Raw genomic sequence first — 27,898 nt, 5'->3', positions numbered from 1 at the left:
CAGGAAGTTACTAGTTCATCAATTTAGAATTCTTCTTCATTTATATAAGTTTAGCTTTGGTGGGTATTTGTTTCTCTGAAAGAGTATCTTCATAAGAAAGATCAACAATATATTGTTTTCTTTTCAAGAAGACAATAGGTAAGTCAAAACAAATTTCTTGTTCAATTATACTTTGAAAGTTAGCAATTTTTTTTTTTTTTGTAAAACTGAATCTTGTAATTGTTTGTCATGAATCAAAGCATTGATATGATAAGTATGTACAGAGCATGCTTTAATCATATATATTGTAGAGTTTCCTATTAAATTTTAATATTTTAGTTCTTTAATAGCCCATTTCCTTCAAATAAAACCCAACACATGGCAACCTTAGGCATGTCCTAGTTCATTTAATCATTTTCATTCTTAATCGTTATATCTCAGTGCAATATTACATCATTATATCATCACTCTAAATAATTATATCCTTTATCAATTTATCATCATGCTCCCCAAAGTTTTACATTATATAAAAATAAAATATAATGCAAAAACAACTTAAAACACTAACCTAAATGATAAGAAAAAATAAATAAAAATGATTAGTTATAAAATGATTAATTACAAGCATACAATTCCTTATATAAAAGCAGTTACATACAAATAATAATATATCTAACAAAATAAAAACTCTAAAGTCTATAATTATTGTGTCTTGCAATATAAGAAGAACTTTTAAAACATATAAAATATAATAATAAGTTTGGGATAATATTTATTCATATAAAAATCATTAGGCTCATCTTAGACAATTTAACATCCCCTTTTTACCATACATATTATATGATATTTTCAATTCAGTCCTTTTCTTTTATCTTCTTTTCAATGCACACATGGTTACATATTATTTATTTTTTATACATTCATCCCATTCATTACATTGTTTTAATTAGAATATTTTCTTCTTTTTTCCTTATTTATGTATACATGATTAGTAAGTTTTTATTATTTCAAATAATAATTCATATTTATCGATCCATATCCATAATAGATTTCTTTAAACTACTAGTTCTTGTTCATAATGATAGACCTTACGTTCATTAATCTTCATCCACGACAACAAACTTTACATTCGTTAACCATTATCAATGAAGACAAACTTCAGATTCATTGAGCTTCGTTTCTCATTTATTTCATCTTCAATACATATTTAGTAATTAGTTTCTTATTTTATTATTATATCGCAACCTAAATCATATACACATTTTTTTAAGAAAAAAAAGAATTTTTTTTTTAAAAGGTACTTCAACACTTACCTAGACCTTGTACATATTATACTTCCTTAATTGTGAAAGATGTTGTTCCTAGTGTCTCTCCTAATTCCATTAAAGAGGCAATTAACGGTATCTCATTAATTTCATATTTCTTTAACTAACTTTTTGTTTGATTCTCTGCACATTTTCATTTTTCAATAACATATACTCATTTAATTACATTATAAATATCCTAATTAATCATTTACTCTTCCAATGAAATTTTTGTATTTCTAATTTGTTTTACATGACATTTTACTTCTAACTTATCTTATATAATATGCATAATTTCAAATTCAATTTCTATTATTAAGTTAACTTTTTCATTAATTTGTTTTTTATCCTTATCATTTTTATATTATATACTTAGTAAACTTAGCCTTCAAAATTTTAATTTACAATAATTTCGTTACTTTGTTGGCCTTATAAACCTCGTATCCTTTTTATTTAATATTCAAAATTTTAATTCTCACACTCATTACCAAAACCAATTCACAAAAAAAAAAATTCTAATTCTTAATTATAATCATATATATCCCCATAATCTTGCTCACTAACAAATTTTAATTAGACTAACAAATAGTTACAACTAATTAAATTTACTGAATTCATTTCAAATTCACTATAAAATACATTAACACACATCAATTACATATAATTCACAAATATTCATTTGATTTCTACATCCCCTATTTTCATTCAATTATTGGCCAGCCATTAAACCCTTCAAAAACATAAATCTTTTATTTTTCCCATTGTTTTGCATCAATCAGAATCTATAATATCTTAATTGCATCAAACCACAATAATTTCACATTTTCCCCAAATTTCTCTTTAGAACCCTAATTCAAAATTTAAAAAACTATGCATCAATTATATTTCTTTCCATTTAAACTTGTTCAAATACAATTAGAACTTCCTACTTAACATTAAATCAAACGTGTTAACAAGTAAAACTTTTTCCATTCTATTTTTTTTTCTTCCTTTCTGTGAGCTGCCTTGTTTCTCCCTCTCTTTTTTCTCACTTAATTTTCCTCTTAATTCCTTGCTTGATGGGTTGGTTGATATCTCACATTTCCTAACTCATAAAAAGCTTACTTTTTAAAAAACAATTTTGTTTAATAACCATTTTGCCCTTAATGAGTCTTTTATAATTCTATTTGGTTGTCATCATTTTTTTCGCAACCCTCCCAAACTTGATAGAGTAAAAATACCTAATTGTTAATTTTGCATTACAAATCTGAATTTCTTGTTTAATCCTTTTATACATTGTATTTAATTTTTTCCCATTAATTCTCATTCCTTTATGTTTTATTCATGTATTCACTTTTTTTTTTCATCGTTTACAATAGTGATGTAATGTAATAAAGTATCTTGGGTTCAATTGCTCTATGATTATATAATATGATAAAGAATGAAAGAGAAAGAACTTGTAGAAATGGATTGGAAGGTTGAATAGGTTAATTGATTAGTAATCCAAGTAATGGAGACTAATGATACCAAACGTATCGGTATTAATATTGATTAGTCCTTCTTATAGGTAAAGGCTAATGAAACTAGTGAAACATATGTCGACATTGATTGATTAGTCATCCAGGTGGTAGAGACCAATGATATCGAATATATTAGTTTCAACTTTGATTAGTCCTTCTTATGATAAAGGGTAATGATATTAGTGAAACTGATATCGACATTAATTGATTAGTCGTTGAGGTAGGGGAGATTAATGATACTGAATGTATCGGTATCAGCATGGATTAGTTCTTCCTATGAGTGAAGGCTAATGACATGAGTGACACTTATGCCTGCATTGATTAATTAGTCATCTAGATAATGGAAACTATTGATACCAAATGTATTAGTATCGATATTGATTAATTCTTTCTATGAGTGAAAGATAACGATATCATTGACATTGATATGGTAGGGTGTTTTGTACACAAAAGTGGAGGGTAAAAGTAAAAGTATAAGAAAAGGGATTTGAAGGAAAATGAGAGTAGAGTTTCTATTTTTAATCTAATGGTAATATATGTGGATGTATAATGATAATAATGTATTGAGATAATTGTAGTTTTATTAATGATACCCTTGAATAAATGTGTAAAATTATTAAGGCAAATAGAACTTTTTCTAAATTTATATGTTTAGATTTCAAGTTCTTTTCATGTTCATTTAGTTGTGTAGGATACGTTATTGATTGTATGCTAAAGAGAAATGTGTAAAATTATTAAGGCAAATAGAATTTTTTCTAAATTTATATATTTAGATTTCAGGTTCTTTTCATGTTCATCTGGTTGTGTAGGATACATTATTGATTGTATGCTAAAGAAATGGGCTTTATATGTTCGTGTTGGATTAGTGGATGAGTATGGTGACAAGGTTTGGATGATAGGTCTTAACTTTTTAAAGCAATGAGATTAGCGATACTATGTTAGCGAGTTGAGGTAAATAAAAATAGATAACTTACTTGCAGTAGGGTGAAGATCCATATTTCTTTCTCCCTTCGATTTAGAGGTTATTTAGTCATATTATTATAAAAATGGTGATGCTTGAAAGTTTACATGTTTTCGACCTAGTCTAGGTCAAATATAAAAAATGACCATCACTTGATGAATTATGAAATTAATCATTTTTTTTATTTTTTAAAATGAGATTTCTTGGTGTTGTTTTAATTAAATTTAAGTTCAATCACTAAAAATATAATTAGATTAACTATATTTTAAAGTATCTCTATGTCAATATATCCAAACCCAACTCGGTCTAATTTTCGGTTTAAATATGCTTTTGTAATTGTATTAACTCAGTCTAATTTTAGGTTTATTCAGTTTAAATATGCTTCTGTAATTGTGTTAATTTTCTGACTTGCGCTTTTTGCTCTTTTTTCCATGCTCTAAAGTGACCTGTTTTTAAGTGGCTTTATAAATTTCGGAGGTAAATTTTATTGATTTAGGAAAAAGGAAAAGCATGCTACGAAGCCCTATTCCGCGGCCCCCAATTCTGTTTATCAGCAACATTTTGCTTATTTCTCTTTATCTACGAACTCCCTGACTGCCAAACAGGTTTGCAAGATTGCATTAGAATCAGCTTCCTAATGTAGCAGGGTTTTCAATTTCTCACCTTTGCCGCAGCCTTGCAGACCGGCCCTAGTTCATGACTACGGCAGTAAGGGCAGCAGCGTGGAGCTTGGATGCCGGGACTGGCCACCAGTCACTTTTTCAGCAGGAAACTGGCTGGAGCCGCCCTTTCTCGGGGGATAGACAGTAATCAAAGAACAAAAATAAGACACTGTTCGGAGGAATAACCTGCCTGAAATTTGAAAACATGGAAATAAACATATAATCGTCATCGGAGAAATAGGTATGTAGGGCATCCCGCTCCAATAGGTCATGGAGAGATCAACCTGAACTGATGTACCGATTCATTGAAGGCCACTAAATGGTGCAACGAGACAACAGCGAGCTTAATCCACAACAGCATAATTTCTCCTCAGAAAATAGAAGTATAGTACAGTTTACTAGCTTAGAGGACTCCAAAGAACGGATTATTTATTGCAGAGGTCAGCTCAGATCCAGCTGAGTTCAGTACTGCCATGTCCACCTTGTCCCTAGCAAGAAAAAAGAACTCGTCGCTTTCAATTTTCTCAAACCCACACAGCTCAAGAAACCTAATGCCTCCTTCGAGTGAACCAACTCTATCCTGTAAAGGTAGAATAACGGAAAATAAAGAAACATGAAAACAATTAGCCAAAAATCTAAGAGTTCATACTCAATGTTGTGAAGGCAAAGTTGTATGCAGGGAGTTGGACTGATCACATCAAATGATGCAATAATGCAACATGTGATAATAGGTGCAAACTATGATCAATCTGGTGGTGTGCAGCATTTGCAATTGGAGTTGGCATTAAATTGATACACATATTCCCTCAATAAAATTTATCATAAGAAGTTGCATACCTGGAAGGTTTGATTATTGAGTCTTATTTTTCTGAACTTCTCTTCACTAGGGTTTTTGGCAACATTCCCTATGTAAGTTAGGAGAGTCTGAAACGCTCTCTTCACTTTAGCATCATCATCCTAGCCTCACAAAACCAAATGAAGTGAGGCTATAAAATCTAGTTTCTGGTGCTACACAACTTCAAAAGCATGAACGATGAACAGTAATTAGGATTAATTTCTGGAGGGGATATAGAATTTGAACAATCGAAAAACACATGAATGCTTGTATTTTAATGCATTGCCTTCTCATAAGAGAATATCTTGCAATCAATATCAGTAAGATGTGAGAAGATTTTCGTTTTCATGAGTATGGACAAGTACATGCTAATGGGTAAACTGTTGGATGTGATATTTTATCCATGCAAATTATGGATGCAACTTTTTTGGCCGAGGAACCCATATCCGATCCACATTTTAGAATTCACATTGCATCAATCTATTTATTTGTTTGTCTATACAAATGTGTACCAGTGAAAGTTCGAGCTGCATCTAAAAAGGCCTAAGTTTTCACCAAGTGGCATAGCAAGTCTTCAGTTACCTTGTTGACACTTTATGATTCTTAATTAAATTTCACAATAAGCATTTAAATACCAGCAAGTTTAACGCTTAAATCATCTCAAGTTACTCTGATTTCAATCTTTGTGCATAACTTTTAGCTTTTAAAAGTAATAATGCTAATCTTGTACACAGCATTGATAGATCTTTGGTCAGAGGAAATTCCTAAATTTGGTAGGAAATGTAATTTAGTATTCATTGTCCTCTTTCCTCTATCTAGTACTCTCCTATTATCCTCTTTCTCCTCTCATTCCTTCATAGTCAAATTTTATTTCTTAACTAATTAACTTAACTTTCCAGGGTCAAATCCTCATGAACTAAAAGAATAACTGCAAAGGAGGGAGGATAAATGAAATTGAATTGAAAGATAAAGCAAAGCACACGTTATACACACACACACACACACAAACTAATAAAACAAAACAATACAATTAACCTTTTGTTCTTAATGTTTCTGGACTGTGATGATGAAGATCAGAAGTTGACTTGTTTTTACCTTGTGGTTCTGCTTAAGAGATCGCAAGCATTCTCTCATTTGCTCTTGCTTTGTGGCAGGCCTAACAGGCAACATGCTCTGCAAAACATTCATAAAATATGTTAGTAACACATAACGAATGACTTACATCAAGACCATATTTATTCATCCAACCTTTTTCTCCTCCACAACAGGCGCAGAAGGTTTTACAGTTGCAGGATCTTCTAGTGGCAGTCCAAGCTTCCTTCTTCGTTCTGCCTGTGAAGCACCCAACTCCAATCAGAAATAAACTACCAATGAATGGAATCATTCCAAATATAATTCATATAACCAATGGGACATGGTAAACTGGAACAGAAAAGAGAAATTTCAAAGATACAACTCTGTACCATCAACCAAATGAGATCTAGCATGTCTTGCCTTTTTCCTTTCCATAATTCATAGAGATGTGCTCCTCTTTTTAAAAACATTTCAATTTTAATACATTAAAACCATATACGAATCAAGGAAAACTAGAACAAACTTGCACAGATACTTTTAGCTATTACTGAAATTTTGGGGAGAAAGAAAAATGGAATAGAACAGTGGTAACCTTGTCCTCTTCCAATTTCTGGCGAACTTTTTCCCTGGCTCTCTTCTCTTCCTCTTTTTCTGCCTTCCGCAGGGCCATCAATCTGAGAGGGCAGAAAATCATTCAATTGTAGTAACAGGATAAGGCCTTTTTTTGGTGCACAAAACCAAAAAAGAAAGATTACTAAAGAGCCCCAAAATGGTGCAACTTTGCAACCATGTACAAAAACAAAAATTTCATTTACAAGTGAATCTACAGAATCATGCCAGAAAGACACACAATACCATATCAAACACACTGCAGGTGCAGTGAAATGGAACAAAAATAGGCAAATACAAACCGCTTTCTTTCATTTTCTTCTTCAATTCGCTTTGCTTCCAGGAGTTCCTTGCCAATTCGAATCCTCTCCTGGAAAATTGATTTTCAAAAGCACGTTGCAAAAATATAGCAGATAGATCAATCAAGTCAAGGGTTTAGATACAAAGATAATACAGCACAAGGAATGGCTTACGATAGTATTTAGAGATAGAATTCCCAAAAACTTAAAGGATTTTCCAAAAACTTTACTCCAAGAGGATTTTAACATGCACATGACTATATAAATAATTATTACTTGGCCTTACGAAAAGCTTTGAAGAGAATAAATTCTCTGCAAATAAAAAAAACATGCTTATCTCCATAGAAAATTCCGTCCACATTGCTAGCATTTTAATCTGGCACATGCACTAATTGGGACCACATATCCTAAAAATGTTAGCAAGTATCAGAATGATGTGTCAAAGATTCCATGTTTGTAAGGCGAAAGTTGACTGAGAGTTAAAGTGCAAGTTAGGGAAACTATAGGCACAACATGAGGTTCAAGGAAACAGCAAAACAATAATGCTCAAGTTTCACTATTCATTACTGCCGATGGAGACAGATGATGGCATGCTTTACAAAGGAATGGATAGATAATAATCACATACAAAAACATAACTTTGAGATTGCAAGTTGATACAAGAGAAAGTCATAAAGAAAATAAAGAAGCACCTTTTCCCTTTCTCTTTCCGCTATCTTCTCTTCCTCCTCTTTCTTCTTGCGTGCACGCTCCCTGTTTCAATAAATGTTGGTTGATCAGATGTTTCATTATAGTTTAAATTATTTACAATAAAGATAAACATGGGATAAATGAATGATAAACATACAAATATACACGCAGTGGACCTAAAAGTCACCCGGAAAATTCAACGCTAATTTTAGTCCTTGAAAAAAAAATTAAAGGTACCTTCAGCAATCACATCATGCATCTTTCCTTCATGATGTTGAGAGAGAGAGAGAGAGAGAACTAAATTTAATGTAAGCAAATATGACAATTAAGGCATCATAATTACATCACCTGAAATAGAAGCCAACACCAAGGACAATTGCGTCCACGGCATTAGTCCAAACAATCAACGTCTTGATTTATCAAAATAAGATAGATCCAATTAAGCTAACACCAGTTAGTAACCCAAGACCCACACAGAACCAGATTTGCTATATTTGAGAGACTCTAATTAGTTTCCAAAGTTTCAGATTTCCAATGCACCTGAAAATTCTAGGTGCTTTTTGTCACCCCTCTTACAAACTAATTCTAAAAGCTTCTGTTTTTTTACTGAAGATTTAACCAATAAAATCAAAGGTTGAATGAGAAACAAAAACTGTATTGTAAGGCCAGGGTCAAACAAAAAGCAATCAATAAAAAAAAAAGACAAGTTTTAAACTGATAGCCTACCCTGAACCCAACTCATTCTTTACCTGGGCCAAGGTTCAGTAACCTGCTGCAGCAGGTACAGACAAAAAACAGTATCCAGATTATCTACAAATGCTTTGACTACTGGCCAATTAGCAACCACAAAAATGAAGACTGTGAAGCTTAGATATGCATTTTAACGCACCATACCTCAGTTCTTGTGCTTTTTGCTTCACTTCTTCTGGGGTCAAAGAAGGTTTGGAAGCCTCGGCTTTGGAGTTGACAGGTACCTGAGCAGACAAGCAGGTCAGTAAATCAGATAAAACAAACAATTAAAGAAATGAAGAAACTTAGTTTAAGATCGGCAAAGAAAAAAAAAAGAACAGTAAGATGCACATATGCCAAGGGGGAAAAAAACATATAACACACCATGGGCATTTCATCTATGTCTGGGTCATTCTCATGCTCAACTACCCAATTTACCGCAGCCTCAAGACTGGCATTTCCTGAAAGAAACGAAAAGACAACGCTCAGAAAATTGCAAATGCTATGTGACTTGCTTATAATCAATATGAAGACACAGAGGCCAAAAATAACATGATAAGCCTCAGAGATGCCCGATGACAAGGAATTCTAACGTCTGATAAGCAGATGTAAATATGACAATAGATAACATCACCAGAATAATGAAGTGCCCTGGTTGCCCTTGCTCTTGGGAAACCCATTGCTTCCAGTTCCTCAAGGATTTTTTTGTCAACCTCTGGAGCAACCATTTCTAGAGAACAAATTGCAACTGTATTAATTACATTAACTTTCAATGATCAATCTCAAGAAGTAAACAAAAATATTAGAAATAAAAAGATTTTGAGAAGTGCTGACACCCTATCAAAATAAAAAAAAACAGCAATTCGAAGAACAGGTACTGAAATAGCGATGGAGTGCTAAAACAATAGGCAAAATGATTTCCAAAGCTTGCAATTAAAATCTCATAGCAGAACCCTGACAGAGAAAGTGCTCTAAAAGAGGTTTTCATCGACAGCAATAGTACCTTCAGGCTGGGTACTAGTGCTTGCATCAGCAGCAGGCTCATTAGCATCCATTGGCGCCGCCTTCGGAACCTCTAAGCTTATCGGTTCTGCAGCCTCGGCGGTCTTATCCGTAAACTCAGAGTGACCTGTTCTCTTCGTGTGCAAATCGCTTTCCTTCATCACAAAATGAAACCAATAATTACACAATATATATATATATATATATATATATATCCACAATTGAAGAACGACTGTCATGGAAACACAAAACGACGAGATAGAAATGGAGGATTCGTTTACTGTTTTGGAACGGCAGGGTTTGTCACAAGTGGCGCAGACGAGATTGAGAACGGCTTCAGTGGATTCAGAGAAATTGGAGTGAGAGGTCAGCTCGGCGTGATCTTGTGCCTCTTGTACGGACCTCAATAAAGCCCCACAGTCCCCGCACTTCAATGACAATCCCGCCATTGATTTTGATTTTGATTGATAGGCGAATCGATCAGAAAGAGAGAGACGGTGGCTCTGTCATGTGAAATTGAGTTTCTTTCCGGTCGTTTTTCTTATTTTGTGTCGCTTTTTTTCCTTTCGTTTTAATTTAACCTTTGCTTGCTGGTGAGGGAAGGAAGGCGAAGGCAGTGTTTCTCAGCTTCTCCATTATATTACATCCAAAACTCCAAATAAAAATGTTACAGGATCGAAGATATGCAGATAAGGAAGAAGACCATACCCTGTATTAAATATCGTAATTCTTAATTGAAAAATAATAAATTAAAAGATAATATTTTATAATTAGAAGTGAAATCCCCACGTAATCAGCATAAAATTTTGAACAAAATAAAAAATAAATTTTCACACAAAAAATATTGACGGTCAAAAATTTAACAGAAAGAAATGAATGGCATTGTTGTAAATAGAAGGAAACAAATCTTCCCTCCAATTATAAAGCTAGCCAAGGACATTAGTATTCTCCTCCATCTCTTTCATTTCACTCAATCTATATTCCATGGAAAGGATGAGCTAAGTAATTCCTACCAAAGAAACCAAATAAAATTAGAAAACTTTACAGAGAGATAGAGAGGGGCTGGGAGTTCGGGGGATAGAGAGAGAAAGGTTACTAATTTCAATTAAATAAAAAAAAAGGGGGAACTTCTTGGAATTTATTGCTAAATGCTTGTTAAATTGGGTTAATTAGTAGTAGTAAGATGTTTATTTTCAATTAAGTTCTTTTTTTCTTCTTATTTCTGGTGGGGCGTTGAAATTCCTCAATGGTGAAATTATAGGGTTTATGTGTTTGTGAATAGAAATATTAATTTGTGTAATTCCCAGTTAATTATGGTTAAAATGACATGATTAATGATTAAATTAAAGAAATTAAAGCTAACTATGAGGTTTAAACCATGAAATAAGATTGTAATTATTTGGTGTTGTGATGATGTAGTGTGATTTATTGTTGATTATGATTCATGTGAAATAAATTATTTTAAAATTGATTTATGATTCTTAAATATAAAAAGCTGGAAGTATAAAAATTGATAAAACCATTTGAATTTTTGATATTATAATAATATTATTATGTTTAAATTTTATCAATGTTTGTAATTTAATAATTATGTATTTGAGTTTTGGATGATATATTTGGTAAGAGAATAGGTATATGAGAGTTTTAGAAAAAGAAATGATTTGGGTTTAATGGATACCATTATTTTTTAAATACAAATTAGTAATATAAAAAAATTAAAAAAATATATGGTGGATACAAAATGATAATAAGAAAAATATGAAATGATATGTTAAATGCAAGTTGAGAAAATATAAAATTGTACTTAAGTTACAAATTGGTACTATAAAAAATGATAATAATATATTTTAATAATTATAACACTTTTTGGTGCTTAGTTTAGGTATTATCTATGGTGCAAATTATGTTCTTTAAAAATTAATTTTTTTTGTTAAAAATTAAATTTTTTTTGTGTATTTCACCGTGTTCTCTAAAAATTAATTTTTTTTTGTTAAAAATTAAAATTTTTATATATTTTAAATTTTTTTAATGTGTTGATTTTAAAATGACTTTAAAAAAATAAATAAAAATTATTTTTAATATATTTCAACACAAAAAACACTTTAAAAAATAATTATAACTACACTTTTAAATTATCACTTAAAAATATCATCAATGACTGGGTCAGCTCGGCGTGATCTTGTGCCTCTTGTACGGACCTCAATAAAGCCCCACAGTCCCCGCACTTCAATGACAATCCCGCCATTGATTTTGATTTTGATTGATAGGCGAATCGATCAGAAAGAGAGAGACGGTGGCTCTGTCATGTGAAATTGAGTTTCTTTCCGGTCGTGTTTCTTATTTTGTGTCGCTTTTTTTCCTTTCGTTTTAATTTAACCTTTGCTTGCTGGTGAGGGAAGGAAGGCGAAGGCAGTGTTTCTCAGCTTCTCCATTATATTACATCCAAAACTCCAAATAAAAATGTTACAGGATCGAAGATATGCAGATAAGGAAGAAGACCATACCCTGTATTAAATATCGTAATTCTTAATTGAAAAATAATAAATTAAAAGATAATATTTTATAATTAGAAGTGAAATCCCCACGTAATCAGCATAAAATTTTGAACAAAATAAAAAATAAATTTTCACACAAAAAATATTGACGGTCAAAAATTTAACAGAAAGAAATGAATGGCATTGTTGTAAATAGAAGGAAACAAATCTTCCCTCCAATTATAAAGCTAGCCAAGGACATTAGTATTCTCCTCCATCTCTTTCATTTCACTCAATCTATATTCCATGGAAAGGATGAGCTAAGTAATTCCTACCAAAGAAACCAAATAAAATTAGAAAACTTTACAGAGAGATAGAGAGGGGCTGGGAGTTCGGGGGATAGAGAGAGAAAGGTTACTAATTTCAATTAAATAAAAAAAAAGGGGGAACTTCTTGGAATTTATTGCTAAATGCTTGTTAAATTGGGTTAATTAGTAGTAGTAAGATGTTTATTTTCAATTAAGTTCTTTTTTTCTTCTTATTTCTGGTGGGGCGTTGAAATTCCTCAATGGTGAAATTATAGGGTTTATGTGTTTGTGAATAGAAATATTAATTTGTGTAATTCCCAGTTAATTATGGTTAAAATGACATGATTAATGATTAAATTAAAGAAATTAAAGCTAACTATGAGGTTTAAACCATGAAATAAGATTGTAATTATTTGGTGTTGTGATGATGTAGTGTGATTTATTATTGATTATGATTCATCTAAAATAAATTATTTTAAGATTGATTTATGATTGTTAGATGTAAAAAGCTGAAAGTATAAAAAATGATAAAATCATTTGAATTTTTGATATTCTAATAATATTATTATGCTTAAATTTTATTACTATGTTTGTAATTTAATAATTATGTATTTGGGTTTTGGATAATATATTTGGTAAGAGAATAGGTATACCAGAGTTTTAGAAAAAGAAATGATTTGGGTTTAATGGATACCATGTATATGTGAAAATTATTTTTTAAATGCAAATTAGTAATATAAAAAAATTAAAAAAATATATGGTGGATACAAAATGATAATAAGAAAAATATGAAATGATATGTTAAATGCAAGTTGAGAAAATATAAAATTGTACTTAAGTTACAAATTGGTACTATAAAAAATGATAATAATATATTTTAATAATTATAACACTTTTTGGTGCTTAGTTTAGGTATTATCTATGGTGCAAATTATGTTCTTTAAAAATTAATTTTTTTTGTTAAAAATTAAATTTTTTTTGTGTATTTCACCGTGTTCTCTAAAAATTAATTTTTTTTTGTTAAAAATTAAAATTTTTATATATTTTGAATTATTTTTATATGCTGATATTAAAATGATTTTAAAAAAATTATTTTTAATATATTTCAATACAAAAAATATTTTAAAAAATAACCATAATTATACTTTCAAATTATCACTTAAAAATATCTCCAATGACTGCATACTTCATACTTGAGAGAAAAGAAAGAAACATAGGTGATATACAAACCTTAAAATTCTTAAAAATATCAACAATGTCACCATCGATAAACCTCGAAACTTTGTAAAATCTCAACAATGTCATTATCAACGAACCTCAAAAATTTGTGAAATCTTAAAAATGTCATCTCCCCGGGTGACTGGATACTTCTGGAGAGAAAAGAAAGAAGAATAAGTGAATCACAAACCCGAAAATGCTGTAAAATTTCAAGATGTCAATAAACCTAAGAACCTTGTAAAATTTTGAAAATACCATTTCTACAGTGAATGAATAGTAAAAGACTGACTTGTTTCTTGTATAATTACTATTCTTTAAAAGAAAATACTAAGAAATCCAAGAAATTAAAAAAAAAGATCAGATTGAAATATTTGTTATTATTGATTAAAAAAATCATTAAATTGTCTTGACGGATAAAATTAAAAGCATAAAAACTTTGAAAAAAAAACAAAAAAACAAAAAATAGAAGGATTAAACCAAAAAATATTATATATATATAAATTAGAATTAAAGACTAAATTGACAAATAATAAAACTTTAACATAAGGAAAAGGAATAAAAAAATAAAAAAACAATTAAAATTAAAAGGATTAAATCTAAAAAAACAATAAAAATAAGGATCATAATGTATTTCTCCGTGTAGGAGAGAGAAATAGAAAGAAAAAAAAGAAAGGATAGCCAGATAAATTAATCACGACACATGCCAAATATATATATAAAAAAAAAGGGTATAATAAAAAACAAAGTGAGATAGAGAAAAAAGATTTTTAATCACCAAGACGTACCACACGCTCTGTTCAATTTGCACAACACCTCTTATATTTCAGCAACTTTTTTAAATAAAAAGTATTAATTAAATATAAAATTACTTCATTTGGCTAACCTAATAAACACACACAAAAAAAAAACTCTTAAAGAAAAGATGTCAATACCTCTTTATACACAATCTATTATTTTTTTACTACAAGGACAATTGTGTAACTGTACTCCACAATTAAAAGGAAAAAATACTAGAGCATCCTTGTCAAGCAATATTAGTTTTTTTTTAATTTATTTATTATAGAGATATTTTAATTATTTTACTTTATATTAAAAGATATATTGATGAACATCCTTAAACAAATCAGTAATAACAAATAAATCACCTAAAAATACCAAAACATCCATAAATAAAAGTCAATCAATTTTCCAGCTAAGATCATAGTCATAACTTCACTACTTTAGTGAATAGTAAAGTGTGTTAATGGCTACAACTAATTTACTCTTTTTTTTTAATTATATTTGTTATAATAATAATAACAATACTAATAATAATTTTTCACTCTATTTTCACAAGGAAGTACAACACCTTTAAACTCTAGTTTTATACAGGGAAGCCTAAGGAGCCTTAACGAAAATAGACTTTAATCTAATAGTTTCAGGGGTTGAAATTAAGAAATTAAAATATCAGGAGTATAGCTGGGTTTGACCAAAAGCTGAGAGAGTCTCTTTGACCAATTAGCTTTTTTTATAAACCAATATCAGGTCCCACACTATATAATTAATATAATTATTTATTAATTTCCAATTTTATTTTTGATTTAAAAACCAATTGGTCCCACCCTTAAACTTAATTTTTATACGATGTTAATATTTTCCTTTCAAATCTTAAATCCAGGTATTTTTAAGATAATATTTATTTATTAAAAATTTTATTTAAAACATCAATATATTAAAATAATTTAAAATAAAAAAATTAATTTTTTTTTTATAACATGGTTGGAACACAAAAACAAGCATAATATATAGATTCATGGTTTGCCTCTCCATGCAATAGATAAACTATAGGGACGAAATTGCTTCTTAATCTTAACCAAACAAAGCCATCTTCTAACTACCAGTCGCCGGTCCTCCACCTGTCATCTTTAAAACGCGTCAAAAAGGAAAAGGTAAAAATCAGAAACAACAAGAACCCTCGCTCTTCTTCTCCCCCCCTCCGAATTTTCCCGATAAAATCAGATATATACCCCCAACCCAAGAGTCCAAGACACCAGCACTCATGATCCCAAAACCCTAATTACGCCTCTGACTACGATGATGCCAATCCATGACCTCTTATCATTAACTTCCAGAATTACTTTCTCAATCTCAGTTATAAATGGGACCAGACCGCATCCTCTCTCCAGACCCATCCACATCAAAATCAAAACCAACCGAATCGGAGAAAGAAAAATTCATCGAATGGGAAGATTACGAGCACGAAGTTGCAAGATTATGGAGTCTCTCTTCTGCTCTCAACGAATCTAAACAAAAGAAGCAAAATTTTGAACAGAAACTTCGCTCCCTTATTCAAGTGAGCCTTTGATTTTTATCGTCTTCTTCATAGATAGATTGATTAATTAATCAATTAATAATAGTTTTTTTTTAAACTTTTTTCTTGGATTATTTTAGCATTCTTGCATGAAATTAAATAATCAATGCATGCATTTAATTAGTTAATTAATTATTTAGTTTGTTTATTTTAATGCTTTTGAATTAAATTGGAGAAATGGATATATAAATCTTATTGATTAGCCCGCGGATTAGCGGGCCTCAATGTGGTGGGCAGGTGAAGGAGGAGGCGTTAAGTAGATTGAATAAATTGGAGGAGATGAAGGAAAGGTTGGAGGCTAGGAAATCGATGATAGAAAGAATTAAAGGGCAATCTAAGGTTGCTGCGGAGAATTCGACAAAAGAAGAGGAGAGGCTTAGTTCGGAAGTTCGATCATTATTAGTTGCTGGCACTGCGCTTTCTGTTGCTAGTAAGCAATTGCAGGTAATTGAAATTTATATTTGATAATGTTAGAGGAGTTTTGTTTGTGTTTTTGGTAAATGTAGTCAAAAGTTTATGATTGATCACATTATCTGTCAATGTTTATATTGTTTTGAGCTTGTTGCATGTTGTGAGTGATGCATCCACCATATAAATAGGATAATGGACGGACTTTGTGAAATTCTAGTGTATCTGAAACTGAGGAAAGGGCCTTCAACTTGGTTGTTCAGTGCAGAAATGAAACTTTTTCTTAGAAATGAAACTGTGTGTTTGGTCCCTGATTAATGCTACAACGCAATATCCCTAAGGTCATGATTTAAAATGCTAGTGGTGCTTGGGAGAATATTGAAGGGGCACAACTTAGTTTCTCAATCGGTAAAAATGTTTTCTTTTGTATTATGATAAGCAAGTTTGGCAGTTGTGCACCTCATAGGCAACTGTTTTTTCTATTTTTTATTGTTTTGATTTCATGAGAAGGTTAGTATCAGATCCCATATGAGTGCGAGAGTCTATAATTGCATAATATCTCAGGCATACGTACGCAGTCTTAGCAAATCTGATGTGCTGAAAATGCTATTAAGAGGCGTGCTGCTTATGCACATTTGTTTCCTATTCATAATATCTCATTTCTTGCCTCCTTAGAGGGATTCCTACAGCAGGTTTTTCAAGTTTATCTTTGTGTTCTATGTGGTGTGATCTTGTGAGTATCGCTGAGAATTGGTAGAAACATGATTGCTCTGAGGTTCACTTCGACCTCAATGGGATGCATTATGTGGAAAGTTTCATTTATGAGCAATAAACTTGTATGAAGAGATAATGATGATTTTATGGTGCCCAAAAAGTTGTCTTCCAGGCACTATGGAGTTGGACATTTAATGTTCCAAAAATGTCCTCGCATGTGGAAGCTTATCTTTTTTCATTTTATTATTTCTTTCCACTATTACTTTGAAGGGTCCAGTCTTGGTCTTACAAAGTGTATGCTGTACATCTTCTGGTCTTCATTTTTATTCCGTGTTATTTTAATTGGAGACTTTAGTTTGTATTCAATTTTTGTATTATCAGTAATTTGGGTTTGTCGCATGTTGTCTTTACATTTCCTAATTTATCCAGGGGCTCACATATGTCCTTTTAGTGCAATCAGCTCTGTTGAATAATTTTTTTTTTTGTCTTTCGGCTTAGTCTCTGGTCAGGGCTTTTTTATAAATACTGGTAATATTGAATGTTTGATCATACTCATGTCAAAGGAATCAAGAAGGTCACTTGCTGGAGAAAGGGGTTATTTTCGCCTCACAAAGTTGCAGAATAAGCTAAGACTGAGACAACAATATATGATATCACAAGTTTCATTGCTTTATCCTATTAAGATATCAGTTGGACCTTCAGAGGAGCAGGAACTTGAATCTTTCCCAAGCAGTAGTAAATCAGGTAATGTGGCCCTGATTTGACACTAAACAAAACACAATGACTTTAAGTTTTAAACAACAGCTGCGATAAAGCATGCTGTTGATCTATCTTATAACTTTCTCTCTTTTGGTTGTTTAGATATCTTTTTGCGAATCATTATGTTCACAATCTTTTGTTGTTTAGATATCATGAACATATCTTGTTGGATCTGCTATTGGTTGTTGTTTCCAAGGCTTTTGAAGCTAGGGTTTCAGGTGTTAAAATATGGAATGTTTTTAAGGGTTGCCAACTGAATCAATGTGTGTGAACAGTTGTGTAAATTACTTTCAACTTTAAACAGTTCATGCTTAAACTGCTATTGGGATCTTCTGGGTCTGGACGAGTCTGAGAAATAGCTCCGAAGTCAATCACAACCCAATCACTACTCGTGGTTTGACTTCTTTAGTTGCTCTATTTATATTACTTTCTTGCATCATTTTTGTACCTGGCTAATATTAACTATCTACTGGTTTTCTTTATTTCCAAATCATTTATATATGTATCTCACTAGTTCTGAAGCCATGCTATGTGTAAGTATATGCTTTCATATGATTCATGGTAATTTCAAATTTAAAGATAGTAACTTCTCTTAAAATTGTGTTGCCTTAGGAAGTGAAAGCAGGTCTAAATGCTTTTTTAGTTGCTTATTAATTTTCTTTTCTCTACCAGGAAACTATGTTGGTTCTAAACCCGTTAATCAAGGATCCTTGACAATTTTAGGTCTGCATTTGACAATGGCTCCCTTTACAAAGATGAGTTTTTTCACCGACAAGAAGGAGGTTCAGAGGTCCGCTAGTGCCCTCGGATATGTTGCTCATGTGTGTTGTTTCTCTTTGCTCAACTATTACCCTTGTTGCTAGGATTATTCTGTTGCACCTATCATGTGTCATTAACTTTCTAGGTTTCTAGCACTGATGAATTATCAACTTCATTTGTGAGAACTATTTAAAAAGTGTGCGAGATAAGATCATATATCTGCAATGAGAACTATTATAGTAAGAAACTGCATTTTCAGGGATTTTTTTTAAAATAACTGTATTGGTAGTTTCCTGGCCAACAATTAAAATGTGCTTTATTTCTGATGGTTCCCTTGCAGACTGTTTCACTTATTGCCTCCTACACTCCTTTTCTCTCTTGCAGGCTGTTTCACTTATTGCCTCGTACTTGGAAGTTCCTTTGCGTTACCCTTTACGTTTGGGTGGTTCCAATTCCTATATTATTGATTGTGCACCTTCAGTAGAGTTATCTGATTTGTTGTCAAGTACATTGTCTACTGCAAATACAAAACCTGTTGAATTTCCCCTCTTTTTAGAAGGTCAAGATACCACGCGAGCAGCATATGCTGTATTCCTTTTAAACAAGGTAAATTATCATTTCTGCCCTTTCTCCTTCTCCATGTTCAGAGGTCATGTCTAATATTATAATGTACTCGATCAAAATATTTTAATTCCCAGTTTTTATCTGTCCTGCTTGGGTTTTCTGTTTTGAAAATCCAAGATTGAATTTCTTTCATGTTCATGAAACTGTCTATCATTATGAAGGTTTCTTGCTTATTGCTGTATCTCTAGCTTGTTGGCCTTAACATACACTATGCTTTTCATCCTCCGTTGATCATTTCTCTTCATTGGTGCTGGCACCAACTGGAGAAGAAGAGGGGGATGTTACTAACTTCTTGGTTTGTGTTGAGCCAGTTCTTTTCAATTTTGTTTCATTCTGTTGATCTTAATTCAAGGAATTCTCTTGGCAAGTCTTTGAACTCCATGAACATCATTCCCTTTACCTTCCTGGCAATTGTTTTTTGTCTTCTCATTTTCCTGTTATTGTTTTTGGTTTCTTGCGAGGGAGAAAATTCATGTTAGACTTTGGTTCTCAAACTATTATATATTCTCATCTTTTATTCATTATTTTGGCTTGATTTTTGTGAGGTGGTATTCGTTAGGGGTTCCTCTAGATGCATAGCACATTACAATCCAGTTGAATTTTTAGCACTGTTTTTATATGCTTTCTCCCAATGATGTTAAAATTCCCATTTGGTTGTAGGATCTGGATCAGCTTTTAAATTACATTGGTGCTAGAAGTTTAGGACCACGGCATGTATTGGCTAATTTGAAGGAGCTTACAAGGACAATTCAGTCAGCAGAATTTTTAGACTCATGATCCGCTCTCCCAATCTTGACTTGAAAGTTAGTGCTTCTTTTGTAAATGGATACCTGTATTCTTACATGGGTGCGAGTTTTTGATGCAGCACCGTGTCATAGATCTTCATATATTTCCACTTTTTATTGATAAAAGCATGGTCAATATGGATTCTTTCTCTAGGAGTCATACAGTCTTGTTACACTTTGCTGAGTTATAGCTTTTAAAAAAAAATGAAACAACTTTCCTACTTATAAGTGGGTTTCCTTCTTCTTCTTCTTCTTCTTTTCTTTTTTAAACACCAGTCGTTTTATGTTAAGAATTCAATTAAAGAGAGAATTTCTGTTCCGAATGAATACTGCTGTCTGTACAACTGAAACTTTCATTCTTCTGTTTTGGAGTTCTGAGGAATATTTCGCCATCAAGTAAAATATCGTGCATAATGGGAGTTATTGTCTCTTTGGACATTCTGGTGTAGGTACGCCAAACCTTAACTTGTGGGAGCAGCAATCATAGAGTTGATTAGCTGTTTTCTTGGCAAGGAGTTGGTTGCTCAGTACTGCTTCTCTGTTCCACCAAGGCTTTGAAGAATAACAAGCCTTCATGTTGGAGTTGTGGGATGGGCATATCCACTGATGCCAAAACTGTAAAGGCCAGCCTTGAATGGGGGATGCTGTCCTCATTGTCATAATCCATTTTAGCCTTGTGACAAAAAAATCGAAGACGATGTTTCCAGATAAAAAAATATGTTTTTTTGGTAAAAGAAAATTTTCAAAAGAAAAGCAGAGATGTCATGTCAAAGGCAGGATTCCAGTCAAAATTGGTCTAAACTGTCAGTTCACGATCAAAACTAACTTTGATTTTGAACAGTAAAATAACGAATTTGACATGACGATAAACTTATGGTGCAATGGGATTTGATTAATCTTATCCATCATTCTCCTTATTGATGGTGAAACTAGCCACGAATGCACAGTGGATCGTGCCACACATGAGCCCATCCTGCATCTATTTCTCTCTCCCATTCGTCGTTCAACTAGCCACCTTATGTCCTCCGTCCAATCACCATATATCTCGTGACAACTACAAACAGACACGCCTCCTCGCTGCGACCAAAACCCAGGGAGTCCCCGTCATTAGCGTTGCCATTAGCAGCGGCAAAAAGCAAGAAAACCAAAGGGGCAATTCAAACTTCATCACCGTCGATATTCCTCCGTGGTTGGTTGTGAGTTACGGTCATCATTGGTGGACAAACAAGATCGAGAGCTTGAGTCATTTTACACGCTAAAATATCATTCGAGTCAATGCCGAGCCACCAACAATAGCAGCACGTGCTCTGAGCTAACAATGTAAGTTTATAGTCAGCGGCAGAATCGTAATTTCACAATCTGACCACGGCAAAACAATAATTTCATTTAGACTAGGGGCATTTCGATAAATTCTCATACCAAAATTTTATTATTTATTTTTAGTTGTTATTAAAAATGATTATATTTGTATGTGTATTATTGATATTTAAGTGAAGTGTTCACAACATATTGTAGGGTGTCAAATTTGAGGAGTCTGAGATTCCAAGATAATTTTGAAGAAAGATAATGATATTGGCATTCCAATGGATTCCAAGATAATTTTGAAGAAAGATAATAATGATATTGGCATTCCATGATGACAGGGAGGATGGACTTGTGATTTAATTTTTGAAGATTTTCTGAGATAGGTGTCAGTTCTAATGCTTGAAGGATTGATCTATCGTTGATATGTGTGACTGATGATTTAATTAATTATTATCATGCATGATTACTTATTAATTTTTTAATTGACCGTACATCTTCATGAAGTGTTTTGTTACATAAAACTATTAATTTTTTTGATTGTGTGACTTTATTTTTCTATACCAGATAAATATTTTTATTATTTTTACATTCTAACCATTGAAGAGATGAATTTCAAGGATTTTAATTTATTTTAAAATCTTCTTTGATTAGTTAGCCCATACCCAATTTATTTGATTAGTTGATTTTAAATTTTATATTTTTTTTATTGATCCACCTATAAGCGGTTCATTTTCAATCTATCCTTTTCAAAATATCATGTTAAATTGGTTCACTCATAAATGATTTGTTTTAACTAGTTAATTTAAAAACCTAAGTTTTTTTTTTTTGTAAAAACCCAATTATAATCTAACCCGATCAAAATAAAATAAAATAATAATGATAATAATAAAATAAAATAAATAAATAAGTATTCGAGAAGAACGTCATTAAACAAAAAAGAAGAAGTGAAAAGACATTAATTTATTAAAAAGGAAAAGATGGGAGCAAATTGGAAAAAGGCTAAACAAAAAAGAGGTTAATATCCAAAATTTAAAAGATTGGACTATATAACTACCTAATTTTTTCCTCTCTTACATAATCGCTAGAAACCATAAAAGAAGGAGAGAATTTGTGTGATTTTTCCACTTTTTTTCTTGCTAATTGCATCAAACTAAGAAGTGTAAATACATTGATTAAAACTAATTAAGCAACTAAGGGAGGTGAATTAGTATTTGGAAGTTGTTTTAAAGAAAGAGATTCAAAGTTAGGGTTAAAGGAAAAAGAGAGGAGAAGAGAACTTGAATATCTCTTGCATCCATTCTTTCAATTCTTATCCAAGTAAGTTAAAGAATATAATCAAAGTTATTAATTGTTATAATTATATGTTTTGATGAAGAAATTAAATTGCTATGATTATGTGAAATTAGAGATTTAGGATACTGAACTTTGAAATGATGCAAATTCTGATTTAACCATGTTAAAAAGTATGAATTATGATTGGTTAAGTATTTAATTAAAAAAAAAATTCCTCTTCCCCTTAAACTATTGGTTTTGGCCAAAAGAAAAAAATTGAGAGATTGGAGAATTTGATGAAATCATTTGGAAATAGTGGGAAAGAAAAGAATTAAGAGACTAACAAGAGTGGTTTTAAACAATGAAGTAGATTATTGGAGAATTAAGAGACTAATAACTATGAATGATTAAAAAAGGAGAATTTTATCCCCCTTGATTTAAAATTTTTATCAAGCCTATTTAAGGGCATCACATTTAATTAAATCAAGAGATGTGTATATAGCATTAAATTGTACTAGTTCAAAAATAAAATCGATGAGAAAGAGGTAGACCTTTAAGTTGAAAAAAATATGGAATGTATGATATAAAAAATGTATGAAATGAGATTTTTATTATTTAATTATAAATGATAAATGACTTGTTGATTTTTGTTGTTACAAAAAAGATTACAAGATTGGATCAACAACAAGGGATCACTTTACATTCACAAATATGAGGCAGATGTTAAACACCTTGTAATAAGTTATTTGTTTATTTAATATTTTATAATGAATTCTCTTTAAATTGTAATTTGTGTCAAAATTATGAAATAAAAGGAAGGAAAATAATATCCTATTGAATGAGTAAGTCAGAAAATTATTTATTGGTTAATGAAAATAATGTTATGTTGAATGAGTGTATTGGAAAATTTTCTTTTTTTTCTAAATACAAAAAATAATGTATTGAAGAAGAAATGACTTGAGAAAATTATATTCTGGTTAACGATGTTAGTTATGGATTGACAAAAATATTATTTAAATTGATTTAATGTGCCCATGATAAGTACTTCATTAATGATTTAGTGAATATATTATTGGGTGTGATTTAAATGATCCTTATTTTATTCATTATCATAAAAGTGTAAGTTTTTATTTATTTATTTAATAGCTATATTTTACATAAATATGTTGTTAGGTATCTCACATTCTTGAGCTAGAAAATAAATGCGTAGATGGAAGTCTTTTGCTTAAATTAATTTTTTTTGCAGTTAGAAGCAATAATATTGTGTTATTATATTATTTATGTGTTAATGAATCTAAATGTTTAAATTATCTTTTGTTAAGGATGTAATTAAGGATAACATTCTTGTTATATTAATATAAAGTTTTATCATATGCCCAATTAAAAGATGTTCATAATCTAAGTTTTATCATTTTTTTTATTGATTGCATCTTTATTATAGACAATTATAGTTTTGAAATCCGGCCTGGCCCGATTGGGTTGACCTGGGACTTTGGTCGACCCGGGGTTGGAACTGGGCCAAGTTGAAGAAAAAATAGGGGAAGAAAAAACCTGTGTGATCCGACGATCCGGCAAGACCCTTTTAAGAACCAGTTGCAAACCCGTTAACTTTTATTGTTTTTTGTTAAAACGATGTTATTTTGATTTTTTTAAAAAATAAAATTTGACCCAGCTGATTTGGTGACTCAGTCAAACCCTAGAATCCGAGCTTTAGATGGGGTCGGGTCTTAAAACTATACAGACAATACATGCCTATGAATTTGAGATGTGTTGATGTAAGAAAAAGAACCAAGATAATTGAATCATAAATATGATACGAATTGTGTCAAAAATAAAAATATTGATAATTTGATATGATCCCATTATAGAAAAAACTCTATTGAATTTTTAGTGAAAAAAATTACACCGAAGAAAAAGCAACACTTATAAATAAATATATTTCAAGTTCCGATGAGCGGTTCTTATTCAATCAATTCCTTTTCAAAATCTTGTGGTAAATTGGTTTATTCATGATTCATTTTTTTTTTTTACCAGCTGATTGTAGAATCTATGTTTTTTCTAATCAATTCACTAATGAGCAATTCTGATTTGATCAATATTTTTCAAAAGCATTTATTCAAATTGGGAGCCCATGTGTAGTTCATTTTGCCCAGTTAATTTTAAAATTTTATTTTTTGATTGGTTGACTAATCAACAATTTATTATTTTTAGCAATTTTTTTTAAACTTGTATTTTTTAATTAGTTCACCAATAACCAATCTTCTTTTCTAAATCTCATGTTGACTCATCCTTAACAATTTATCATTGATCGGCCACTTGAAAACATTTTTTCTTATTGTATTTTCATACATGTAATTTCTTTTATCTGATTACGTTTTGCATGCTATATATATATATATATATACACACACACCAGGGTCACATAGTTGCATTAGGGTTGGTCCATGCCCGATTCCATTAGGTTTGGCATTTCGCCTTGAACAGTATCACTTCCATGACTTGAGGGCAAAACAGTCACATTCCCAGGCGATCTTGAATCTCAGAAGAGTAGATGTGAAGAAATCATGCCATCACTTTGGATCTTCAGACCCAAGTCACGACTTTTCGATCTTGGATTCACAACATCTTCGTATTTTTTATTTTGCGTAAAACCTTTTTTTATATATGTGAAGGATTTTGCATCCTTATCTATGTCATTCAATTTGAATCTGGCCCTTGTATTCTAATTTCAAGTCTCCAACCTCGTTGGGGGTCTGACACAATTTATCTGTAAATTTCGTGAATATTTTTTCTGTGGATGCCAATGAACAGAGTTTTCCTTGTTTCATTGGTCTCGTCTGAAGTAGCTAATATACACAGCAAGAGGATGCCACCTTTGCCGAAGGAAAGAGGGAACAGTGAGGGGCACAATTTCAACCATTTGGGAAAGAATGAAAGCATCCAGTGCTCTTTAATCGACTTCTCGAGAATCTCAAAGGGTTGTTTTCTTCACTCTCCTTACACACACGCACGCACACCTGCTCATTTCCTCCTGTTTCTTGTGTCCATCTTGCTTGCAAAGTTATTAAGCACATAGGCAGACCGTGGACACTCAGGTTATTCTCTTATAGCTTGTATCGATTTTGTAGTGATTAATTTGTTTCAAATTCTTCTTCTATATCCATATGATTTTCTTCTATTTCTCTTCAGCCATATTGAATTGATTGATGCTTTGCAACCATTATAGCCAGAAATTTTCTTTCTTGTGTTTATACAGGAATGGAAGATCGAAAACGGGAATATCTGCAAGCTGATTGCATGGTGAATGTCCTTGGAAGAGCAGGCATGGAGTCACTGCTACTGGATGTTCCTTCATGATTTTATTCTTTGTGCAGTGAATGTTGTTACGAGACTTGTAGAGTGCAAAAAATAGTGACGGCAAAAATATTTCTGACATGAAGAGAAGAGCTAATATTAACTCTTCTTTTTTTTTACCAGGTGTCTGGTCGCTGCACCATGACTTGATGCTAAAACTCATTATCCCAACGCTGATCTTGAAGTGTAAACATTCGGAGAACTTGGAAATGGGAATTTGCTTTAATTTTGATAGAAAGAATATCTGAGATCGGCGCTCACTTACGTGTTCTAATGCTATTATTTGGAAAGAGGGGCATCGGCGCCGCTCATCACCACGCTCATGAGATTTTGCAGGGCTGCAAAAATCTTGTCCATTTAGATGCATGAGCCATTGCATAGGCTGCACGGTATCACTACATTCAATTATGAGGGTTCAAAGCTTGAAGACAGATATGGTGGCTATGTTTATTAAGGTTACATGATGACATCGAGGGACTGAGACGATGACTGTTTTTTTTTTTTAAAACCTTAAGACTTATTATGACATCCCAAGGGAAACTGTTCATAATCGCTTGCGATTACACCCATCTTGGAAATACATCGGGAGGGTATCCTCAAGAGGAGGCCGGAGAGATTGATAGAAATATATTAGAGCTGACTTCTGCATGTGCATGGCATTGAATTTGGGCTGATGTACACAAAATCCTTCATCATTTGCCAACTGCTGCTGCTGCTGCTGCTGCTAGTATGGCATTCTTTTCGCTGACCGGCCGATTAATACGTACGAGTAGGTATTTCTTGTGTGATTATTGTCTTGCATTATACCTGCATAAAAATAAGAAAGCAAAGAAGATTTATTGTTTTACAATTTTTTATACATGTGAATAAAAAATGTAATTGCTTGCAAGTTTTTTGGTAATGTAATATGGGTTTTCACACTCTTTTAATTCCTATAATTTTTGAAAATCTTATTTAGTCTCTACAATTTACTTTATTTGCAAATAGGTTCTTTTTTTGGAAATTTTGGTTCTTGTATCTTCTAAGAATATAGTTCGCTTTTTATTATGAATACCTTTTGTAATATTTTTTTTTTAAGATTTCTTGTAATCATGCAACAGCACTACAAAAAAAATGATAAAAAAAATAATAAAAACACTGAAGAAAAATATTCCGTTAGTAATTGCTAATAAATATGATGATAAAACATTTTCATTAGTAATTTCTAAAACATAAAAAAAAATAATTAATAAAAATTCTATTAGTAATTTGACACATTAACAATGTTAAAAAAAATTATGTTGACAATTTTAAATGAATTAAAACCCAACAATTCTTCTCTCTTCTCTTTAAATAAAAAATAAAACAACCCCTCTCCCCCAAAGTAATTAGCATATTCAGCCACTCCTAATCAAAATCCAACCCGATATTGACCTATATCTATCAGCAGTGTTAAATTCTCTCTCTTAGCTCCATTTATCTCCATTTATTGTTAAGCTTTACTCCACCAAGTAAGTGATACCACTCATTTTTTTTGTAAGCTATTTATATTTTAAGTTAGTTTATTGAAATTTGTTTGTAATATTTATAGTTTACTTGTATATTTAAATGTTGTAAAGATTTTTTTTAAATAATTTTGTTATATTAATATATTATTTGTATTTTAGGGTTTGTTTGGGATTAGAGGGAAATGAATTTTATTTGACACTTGATGAAATTGAGTTTAATTTTGTAACTTAAAAATAATAGAAATAAAAAAAAATTGATAATTTAATGGGTGCCAATTATATTTTGTTCAAGAAAAAAGTAATTTTTGGTGGAATTGACAATAAGTTTAAATGCATTGATTTAGGTTATATAAATTTGAATTGAATAAATGATGGGTAATTAATTAAGTATTAATTTTCTTTAGTTGATATTTTGATGGAAATTTTAATTTGTGTGGA

At 31.3% G+C, this 27,898-nt stretch overlaps 2 protein-coding genes across 9 annotated transcripts; one reads left to right on the top strand and one right to left on the bottom strand.

Annotated features, from left to right (window-relative positions):
- Window positions 1-4,577: 4,577 nt before the first annotated feature.
- LOC105137761 (UPF0430 protein CG31712-like) lies at window positions 4,578-12,164 on the bottom strand. 3 transcript variants are annotated; one of them, XM_011043626.1, is made up of 13 exons: window positions 11,822-12,164; window positions 9,925-10,025; window positions 9,645-9,798; window positions 9,276-9,371; window positions 9,026-9,102; window positions 8,807-8,886; window positions 7,915-7,975; window positions 7,226-7,293; window positions 6,907-6,988; window positions 6,489-6,572; window positions 6,336-6,413; window positions 5,243-5,362; window positions 4,578-4,985 (listed from the first exon to the last, which is right to left on the bottom strand). In XM_011043626.1, exons 1-13 carry the CDS (start codon window positions 11,886-11,888, stop codon window positions 4,809-4,811), a joined length of 1,245 nt encoding a protein of 414 aa, XP_011041928.1. In that variant the 5' UTR covers window positions 11,889-12,164; the 3' UTR covers window positions 4,578-4,808. The 3 variants fall into 3 exon arrangements, with proteins under 3 accessions (XP_011041928.1, XP_011041931.1, XP_011041927.1); XM_011043629.1 differs by lacking the exon at window positions 11,822-12,164 and having other exon boundaries at window positions 9,276-9,373; window positions 9,656-9,798; window positions 9,925-10,360; XM_011043625.1 differs by lacking the exon at window positions 11,822-12,164 and having other exon boundaries at window positions 9,925-10,357.
- Window positions 12,165-15,538: 3,374 nt separating this feature from the next.
- LOC105137759 (UV radiation resistance-associated gene protein-like) lies at window positions 15,539-20,266 on the top strand. Of its 6 annotated transcripts, none has more exons than XR_844642.1 (6): window positions 15,539-15,975; window positions 16,231-16,437; window positions 17,679-17,859; window positions 18,547-18,695; window positions 18,974-19,239; window positions 19,918-20,266. XR_844642.1 is itself a non-coding variant. In XM_011043621.1 (6 exons), exons 1-6 carry the CDS (start codon window positions 15,781-15,783, stop codon window positions 19,890-19,892), a joined length of 1,044 nt encoding a protein of 347 aa, XP_011041923.1. In that variant the 5' UTR covers window positions 15,539-15,780; the 3' UTR covers window positions 19,893-19,911. The 6 variants fall into 6 exon arrangements, 5 of the variants coding, with proteins under 5 accessions (XP_011041923.1, XP_011041924.1, XP_011041922.1 ...); XM_011043621.1 differs by lacking the exon at window positions 19,918-20,266 and adding an exon at window positions 19,803-19,911 and having other exon boundaries at window positions 19,018-19,239; XM_011043622.1 differs by having other exon boundaries at window positions 15,542-15,975; window positions 18,598-18,695; window positions 19,018-19,239.
- The last annotated feature ends 7,632 nt before the right edge of the window (window positions 20,267-27,898 follow it).

Source organism: Populus euphratica, unplaced genomic scaffold (genome assembly GCF_000495115.2).
Source record: "Populus euphratica unplaced genomic scaffold, PopEup_1.0 scaffold163.1, whole genome shotgun sequence".
Lineage (NCBI taxonomy): Eukaryota > Viridiplantae > Streptophyta > Magnoliopsida > Malpighiales > Salicaceae > Populus > Populus euphratica.
This window is presented reverse-complemented; position numbering and strand designations above follow the sequence as displayed.